Source organism: Arachis ipaensis, chromosome B03, assembly GCF_000816755.2.
Source record: "Arachis ipaensis cultivar K30076 chromosome B03, Araip1.1, whole genome shotgun sequence".
Lineage (NCBI taxonomy): Eukaryota > Viridiplantae > Streptophyta > Magnoliopsida > Fabales > Fabaceae > Arachis > Arachis ipaensis.
The window spans coordinates 5743912-5752758 of NC_029787.2; the positions used below are offsets into that span (position 1 = coordinate 5743912).

General features: G+C 34.8%; 2 protein-coding genes across 3 annotated transcripts; one reads left to right on the forward strand and one right to left on the reverse strand.

Annotated features, from left to right (window-relative positions):
* On the reverse strand, window positions 1-2461 carry LOC107634094 (zinc transporter ZTP29-like). The gene is made up of 11 exons (XM_016337671.2): window positions 2300-2461; window positions 2166-2224; window positions 1990-2082; window positions 1457-1546; window positions 1177-1314; window positions 1037-1093; window positions 880-920; window positions 689-756; window positions 530-586; window positions 305-422; window positions 1-217 (listed from the first exon to the last, which is right to left on the reverse strand). Exons 1-11 carry the CDS (start codon window positions 2361-2363, stop codon window positions 175-177), a joined length of 828 nt encoding a protein of 275 aa, XP_016193157.1. The 5' UTR covers window positions 2364-2461; the 3' UTR covers window positions 1-174.
* LOC107629015 (cytochrome c-type biogenesis protein CcmE) lies at window positions 3511-6349 on the forward strand. Of its 2 annotated transcripts, none has more exons than XM_016331685.2 (2): window positions 3511-4565; window positions 5680-6349. In XM_016331685.2, exon 1 carries the CDS (start codon window positions 3721-3723, stop codon window positions 4540-4542), a length of 822 nt encoding a protein of 273 aa, XP_016187171.1. In that variant the 5' UTR covers window positions 3511-3720; the 3' UTR covers window positions 4543-4565; window positions 5680-6349. The 2 variants fall into 2 exon arrangements, with proteins under 2 accessions (XP_016187171.1, XP_020973559.1); XM_021117900.1 differs by lacking the exon at window positions 5680-6349 and adding an exon at window positions 5496-5672 and having other exon boundaries at window positions 3511-4542.

The following is an 8847-nucleotide window of genomic DNA, read 5'->3' on the forward strand; positions in this document are numbered from 1 at the left end:
TGACAAGATGATCTCTTTTTCGAGTAATACACAGGATTAAAATTCTTGTCATTATTTTTTTACCTCCTCCTGTTCTTTGTACAACATTCCTCTATATAGTAGGAGAAACTAAACCATAGTTAATTACATTTTAATGTTCATGTCATGTATGTTACTCCTGGGATTACTTGTACATTAAACCATGTTCTCTGGTAAACTCAGTCGTAGAAGAAACAAGCTGCAGCAGCATGCAAGAAACACTTAACTAGGTATCTTATAATAATTTAAATGTACAATATTAGCACTAATCTTATTTCTTAATTACCTTGCACACATGAATGCCATGCCACAAAAGACGGCCTTAACAGACTGCTTCTGTCCAGCATAATCAAAAGCCAATGGCAGCATTTCATGAAGTGTTAGAAATGCCATTACTCCACCAACTGTGTATTATGTTTAATGCAATCAACAATAATTAATATTAACACAACATAACGTAACATATCATATTGCTAATTGCACACAAACCAATCAAGTTGCAAGGGCTAACCTGCTCCAAGCAAACCTTCAAGAATCTCAGGATTTAAGCTTCTAGGGAACAGACATGCTACATTGTTATGTAACAAGGGAAAATCATCATCATCATCATACTTTATATAATCTTTGAATTATTTATGTATATAGAGAATGTTTTGGATGGTGTATGTACCTATAATTATGACTCCTAAAGGCTCAGCAAACCCACAAAATGATGCCAATTTCAATGCCTGCCATTTACTAATTAAGAACCATGCATCCACAAATTAATGGTTATTGTTATATGTATGATATTTGATATGAAAGTCTACATCATAAACCGTAGATTTAACTAACAAGAGAAAAAGATCCAGATCTTATTACCTCTCTGTTGCAAAATAAACAGGAAGTGCAACAGCAATACCCTGGAAAAAAGATATATACAACAAGAGTCTCACAATTGTTTAACGTTAAACTAATTAAGGAATTTATTAATAAAACACTAAGATTATATTATAAGGTAAAATATAATTAAAAATACCTCTGGGATATTGTGCAGAGCAATGGCTAATGCAAGGTTAAGACCAACTCGAAGGCCCTATAAAAGAAGAATTAATGGCATAAAGTTACAATATTAAGGCATTAACATGCAACAATAACACTAAATTTGAAGTTTATTACCTTCATGGACCCAAGGAACACTGCCATTCCTTCAGGAAAATTATGTAAGCTAATACCAATGGCAGTGATAATTCCGCTGAACAAAACTTGACGGCGCTGCCTTTTCATAATGTCCCTGTTTCTACGATCTCCAACATTCTATTTTCAAGCATGCTATCATATTATAAGATTGTTTGTTTTTTACTCAACATATATAGCAGCTCAGCTACAATACCATGCATTTTATTTAAGATTTAATTTGGTAGATAGAAATTAAACAAGTTTAAGTAAAAGAACGAACCTTTGTCTTTTTATCGTCTGGAATGGGAACTGCTGTTGGTTCTGGGATAAATTTGGTTACAACAGCAAAGAATATGACACCAGCAAAAAACTGAAACAAAGAAGGTAAAAAATATATTCATTGTGAGAATAAATATGACTTTAATTAAACATTATATTATGGTAACCAATTTGGGTTGTTCGAGTGATCAGCCCACTCGTCTGTTTAAATAAGTGTTAGAAGTTCGAATCTCATCTTATGCATACAACAACCCATTGGCCAATACCAAACTTTTAAATAGAGTTCAGATCCACGGTGGATTAGTACTTAATCTTTGTCGGGCTGAGAGATACCGTTAATTAAAAAAATATTATATTATAATAACCAACTTGGGTTAGTGGAGTGATCAACTCACTCGTTTGCTTAAGCAAGTGTCGGTATTTCGAATCCCGTTTTAGATCCACTACGGAGTAGTCTGTCGGGTTGAAAGATACCGTGGATAACAAAAAAACACTATATTATGGTGAATAATAATAATATATAAGAGAACTTACCCAAAGGTTTCCTTTGAGATATCCAAGTGAGTTAATAGCATTATGAGCAAGGTCAAAGAATGAAATGCTCAGCATCAAACCAGCAGCAAAACCCTTTATGATTAGAATGTGAATGCTTAAGTAATCAAAAAATATTGAGTTTGATTAATCAATAATGAAACATTATATATGTATACCTGCAACAGTCCAAGCAACTTTAAACTTGGAGTTTTGTTGATTATTACAGAGAGTCCACCTGTTCAACATAGACAAGTTTGTGTGAATGAAGCAAATTAGAGTTTTGATGGAAAGAAATGAAATTAAATAGTACCTATAGAAGTACTCAAGCCACCAATGCATGAGAGAGCAAGACCAACCATGAGCTGAGAATCCATGACCTTGAATTAAGGATGTCACGGCTCTATTCAATGCAACACAATACAAATATTGATAAGTGAAAGAAGAAAATAGTTGGACTGCACCGGTTATTGTTATTGTTATTTTTATATAGCAATAATAATATTAATAAGTAACCGTTTGTGGAGGGAAATGAGAGGGATAAGGTATGTGGTATTTGAATATTCGAAAGCACAAGAACTAAACAAAACTAAATTAGACATGATAGCAAAAGAAAGAGATGGATTGTGAAGTTGGTCCACGAAAAGCACTACTTTATTATTTTCTCCTCTTTAGGTTGGGTAGAGATACATATGTATATGTTATCATAGGTGAACCTAATTCTTTTCGAATAAGTTACTACCATGACCAGATGCGCAAAGATTTATATCCTCTAAAATATAATAAAAATAAAGTGTAATATTTAAAAATAAAATATACAAATACATGCATTATATATTTTTGAAATCATTAATAGAAAAAATTAAAGGATCAATATTTTTAGTGGAAAAATTAAATGAAAAGTTAACTAGTACAAATATTAGCTCAGGTGCAAGACAAATGAAAAAAATTATTCATCATTTAACATTTTTTATTATTAATTTTCTCTTAACATTTTTTTTTATCAAAGATACGAGATTCGAACCCGCGACTTCTTAATTGAGTATGGGGAGATTATGTCATTTGAGCTATAACTCATTGGCTTCTCTTAACATTTGTCTTCATTTTTTCGTTATTTTGTATTCTCAATCCGAAAACCAATGATTAATATGATATATATCGGAGTTTTATTTAAAAATTGATCATTGACCAATAAATTAATACATATATAAAATAAAATTTAAAATTTACATAAACATATTAGTAAATTAATTACTAGACCAACTCTAACTTGATTTCTTTGTTTTTCATGTTGCCTATCTACCACTCTCCATATTACATTGATTTGAAATATTTTTTTGGACAAGGGATGGATTTGAATTTTGATTTTTGACCATGCATTACAGAAGTCTTCTACATACTGGGCCTCGATTTTACTTAGCATCTATAATAATGGATCTCCAACATGGAAGAAGAATGGCCCATAAATTGGGCCAGCGCACTCCACTTGTCACGTGCAAATATTTTTCTTTTTTTCACTTTTTCTCCTTCTTTTTGTTCAATGTTCTGTGAATGGTTGCATGAATCTTCTCCTTTGTTCGCCTCCAACACTGCCACAAAAAAGACCATTGCTGCCGCCAAACTTCTACTCAATTATGGCGGCTAATACTCTTAAACCCTAACCCCCAATCTCCAATTTTCCCACGTTTATTTTCCCTCACTTTCCCGAGAAAAAACAGTAAAAAGAAAATTCCGATGGCCACCGGACTCGCCCTCAGATTCAGATCCCGCCTCCTCCATACCACCTCACTCCTCCACTCCTCCCTTCTCCACACACGCCACCCTACCGCCGCCAATCTCTCGACGTCTCTCGCAGCTGCCTCCTTCATCCGTTCCATCGACTCACCTTCCGCCCTCCCCTTCGCTTTCTCTATCCACCAGCGTCTCCTCTCCACGGCGGCTCGGCGCTCGGCATCTCGACCAAAGAAAACGGTTGACATCGGCGCGCGAGCCAGGCAGATGCAGACACGGCGCCTGTGGACCTACGCCCTAACGTTCGGATGCATCGCGGGGTTCATCGTCATCGTTCTGAACAACGTCCAGGACCAGTTAGTGTTCTACGTTACTCCATCGGAAGCTCTCGAAAAGTACGCTCAGAACCCTACGAAGACGAAGTTCCGATTGGGAGGTTTGGTCCTGGAAGGCAGCGTCGTGCAGCCTGCATCTTCGGCAGAGATGGAATTCGTGGTCTCCGATCTGATCACCGATATTCTTGTCCGGTTTCAGGGTTCGCTCCCCGATCTCTTCAGGGAAGGTCATTCTGTGGTGGTGGAAGGGTTCGTGAAGCCGTTCACCGATGAGATCAGGAATCAGGTGTCCGCCAAGAGCGTTTCCGGAAAGGCAAGGAGCGGAGACTGCTATTTTTCCGCCACGGAGGTTTTAGCAAAGCACGACGAGAAGTATATGCCTAAGGAGGTTGCGGCGGCTATTGAGAAGAACAAGAAGATCATTGAGGAGGCTGCAGTGAAAGAAGCGGAGTCAGCGGCAGAGGCTGCAGTGGCAGCAAAGAGCTCTTAGGTGGATTCTCTGCCTAATTTTTGGTAAATTTTAAATTTAATTTCTTGGGATTAAATTGTGAACTGAATTTAATATCCCAAATGATACTATTTATACTGTTAAGATTTTTGGAGGGATGAGAATTGTTTAACCGTAGTCCATAGGATGAGGTTGAATTTTTTATTGTAATAATTAGGATGACCTACTCATTGGTAAAGAACAAAGTTTGGATATTGGATTGGAAGAGTGATCAATTTTGATTGTTACTGAGGCACTTTGTAGTGTTGTTGTAATGCATAGTTACTATACAATGATGATATTTCTTAAATAAATAAGAAACATTTACAAGGTTTGTAACCAAATATTAATGATTTGATGTAATTATCAAATTATGTTCTCTGGACTGCATATTCTTGTGCTTGAATTCGGTTTGAACTTGTGCCTTTAGCTTGCTATTAGCTATGGAAGTGAGCTTTCAACTTTCAAGCTTTACTTGCTACAGTGCTGTCTGTTAAGTTCATCTGATTCTGTGTATTCTATTAGAGTTTGCATTTGCAAGCACCCTTGGAAATTGATTTAGTGCTTTCTATAAGATTGTAAAATCTCAAGTTTGTAGCTACATAACCCATCACTGGGTCTTTGAACTTCATTTGATCATTCTGTTGTATTAGAATTTGTGAATCCATTGGGAGATTGACCTTTGTAAGGTTTATGATGTAGATACAATGCTGAGAGAAAATATGTTGCTTTTGCTTTAAAGGATCTAGGTTGTTGATATATTATAGGAGAAATTATTGTATGCTCTTGGAGTACAAGGAAAGAGAACGAGGTATAATTGTGTATGTTTAGGGTTTAGGGATTAAGAACAGGCAGTCAACCAAAACATTTGGTAGTTGATGAACATAGAGCATTTGGTTTGGGATTTACTGGTTTAGTTGCTTATGATGCGCATACTTAGAGTTATTTGATTGCAGACATTGTTGTAGTTGCTAGATCCTCGGGGAAAAGAAAAGGCATGGGTGAAGGAGGTAACTTGGAATGGGTATTTTCAGTTATTCAAACTTGAGTCGAGTTCTGTTGGTTTTTGTGTGTGTTGCAGATATAGTTCCCTGATATTAGAAGCGTGAAACTGATCTCTTAATTCCTATTTTTCTGTAGTTTCAATTGCAACAAATATATTGTTCTTTCTACAGACTACAGTTTATGTTGTGAACACATGTAACCGAAGTACAGAACCGAACAATTGTGTTGATTACTTTTGGCCGGAATAAACATTCTCACATTTGAATATGAAATGCAAGTTGAGGATTTTTCTTTATCACCTTTTTGTTTGAACATCTAGACCTGTGAACATAGTATTATTAGTTTTAAACTTTTAATTACTCTGAAAGTTCCGAGTGTTTGCACAAAGTACTTGCTAGTATCTTACATAGCATGTGCTTCGGTGCTTGTATAATTGGTAAAACAATTGATATATGTAGTGAGTACTTGTTTGGTTTAAGTTATTACTTTCATATTTTGTGACCCTTTTAAGAGCACCGCTTATAGAACGGGAAAGGAAAAAGAAGACACAGAACAACCCATCACATAATACACGTACAAATTTCTCTTCTTGTCCACAATAGATTAGATAGGATGAATTGAATTAGACCCTAATCAATAATTAGGGACGAAGAATAAGATAATACAATCAAGTAATCAACATAATAAATAAACAACAAATATTTTAGCCCATTTAAAATTTAACCAAAAAAATAAAGATGCAGGGAGAATTTAGTCGCGGAGAAGGGCAAGGAAAGAGAGGATCAACGTGGAGCAAACAAATGTAGCAGAATATGTGACCATAGATCCAGCTCCAGCATCCATGGGTGCCGGAGCCGGCGCTTCGCCACTCTGTGCCCTCACTGCATCAGCAAACATAAGTGCCACGATGAAGACCATGAAGAACACTGCTCTGCTAATGCGTGCCATTTAGATGCAAAGAAGAAAGGGAACAGATATACTTGAAGCTTATAAGCTTTAGAATAGCTAGGGAGGTGGAGAAATTATCTTGTATGTGTTGAAAAATGCAATAACTCTTGGCTTATTTATAGCATTCACTAATCACTCTACATTATTGTGGGTAATCATTGTTATGACTTATTAGATAAATGAATAATTTTTAAGTTAATGAATTGAGCAATTGAGTTTAGAGACGGCAACGTCTCTAATGCTTTTGAATTCTTTTGAGGTTGGCGTAGGACCCCCACACACACCAGACAGGTCATTTTTGTTTGCTGCTTTGTGGTGGTCCCTTAAAGCAGGCTTCAAACGGCTACCCAGTACCCATAAAAGTATGTTTGAGGCAGAATCCAACGGCTATATACTTGGGGATGAAGTTGTGATTTGGTTCTTAAATTTAAAATAAACTTGAAGAACATGCAAAACTATAAACCAGGTAAGTATGAGGATGATCCAGTGGTGCAAAATTGTTCATAATTTGTTCTAGGTAAGTGGACCCATGGCCAGAGTGGCCAACGTTAGAAGCTAGGGAATATGATATGAACAAGAAACAAGGTGGCTGTTGTTGACATTGTTTTGTTTTATTTTGCATACATATGTTAAAACTTAAAAGCATTATCTAATATTAGTAGATTAATAATGATTGATCTCTCTATTAATTTACTCGTATATTTATTAAATATATTTAATGGTAATAAATTTAAGATTTGTCAAATTATGGAAAATTTGATTTTTTTTTTCTTTTGTTTTTCAAAAAACAAAAATTGCATACCAAATTTCTCATTTGTTTTAAGATGATACAGTATCGATCTGAAAATGATTTCCTATAATTTTCGTTTTGACGTCAGACAAACAAAATAAAGACATGGTGACAAATAGAATAAACTACCAAAATTGATTCTGAAAGATTTAACGGTGACAGATTTGACCATAAAAGAAAAAAAACTAACTTGTAATCTAAATGATTAATTTCATTTGTCGAAGCTAACCAAATCCAATCGGGGATGAACGGCATTAGTGATTTAGTCTAGGTGTCATGTTATTGAATACGTGTCACTTGTGACGTGGATATTCGAATTTAAAATTAAATCAAAATTATGCTGATAATGGTGATTTAAGCAAAGACACTGAATGTGACTCTTCATTTCGTGCTCTTTATCTCATGAAACTCTTGCCCTAACAGAATCTTCCGTCACTTAAATATTCAATCAACAAGAACATACAATATTCAATATTCTATTTAAATCCAACCAAAACAGTAACAATTAAACTTAGAAACTGGAAGAATATGGAGCATAAACAACATTCAATCAAATATTAAAACCCTATCTAATCCATCCGCCATTCAACCATTACCAACATAAGAAAAAATAAATAAATTTTTGTAACTTCACAAAAAAGCTAGAACGATTCACGAACTTATCCGTGTATGTGTCGTTGTTTTGGCGCTAAGGAGTGAATCTCCTTCCTTCAAGAGACAACCCCTCACGCATTCTGATAGATTGATGAGCACCACAAGAACGCTAGTATCACCCAAACACTACTCTCTTCTCACTATAATTTCAATGGTGATCAAGTTACAGAAGACTCTGCTAGGACAAGGATTTCATGAGATAAAGAACGCGAAATGAAGAGTCACACTCAGAGTCTTTACTTAAATCACCATTTTCATTAATTTTGATTTAATTTTAAATTCGAATATCCAAGTCCCACAGGTGACACGTGTTCAGTAACGTAAGCTAAATTACTAATGCTATCCATCTCCGAATAACATTTGGTTAGTTTTGACGAACAGAGTGAATCATTCAAAGTTATAAGTTAGTTTTCTTTTTTTCATAGTCAGCATTAAAATATTTTAGGGCCAATTTTAAGGTAGCGTTTGGAGAGACGGAGGGCAGAGATTGAAATAAGTCAATGTGGGAGACAGATTGAAATAAGAATGAATTTTTAATTTAATTTACACAAAGAGTAAAATTGGAATTAATTAATTGAAATGAGGGTATTTTAAGTAAAAAATATTATTAAAGTTTTAGTCTTTGTCTTCAAAAATTTTCAGTCTCCTGTATCTTCACTTTCTGAAGGTACTAAAATACTAAAATTTTAGAGATAGAAACTGAAATTTTACTACCAGTCCTTGGACCAACAAACATAATACTGAATCGCAATTTTCCAATCTTCGTCCCAATACCTCAAAATAAACACTATCTAATAGTTTATTCGTAACAAATATTTATCTAGACAATTCACTCATATCCAATTCTTATACTTTCACTAAATAAAAAAATATAAATAAATTACACAGTGAAGTGTCAATATTATTATTAA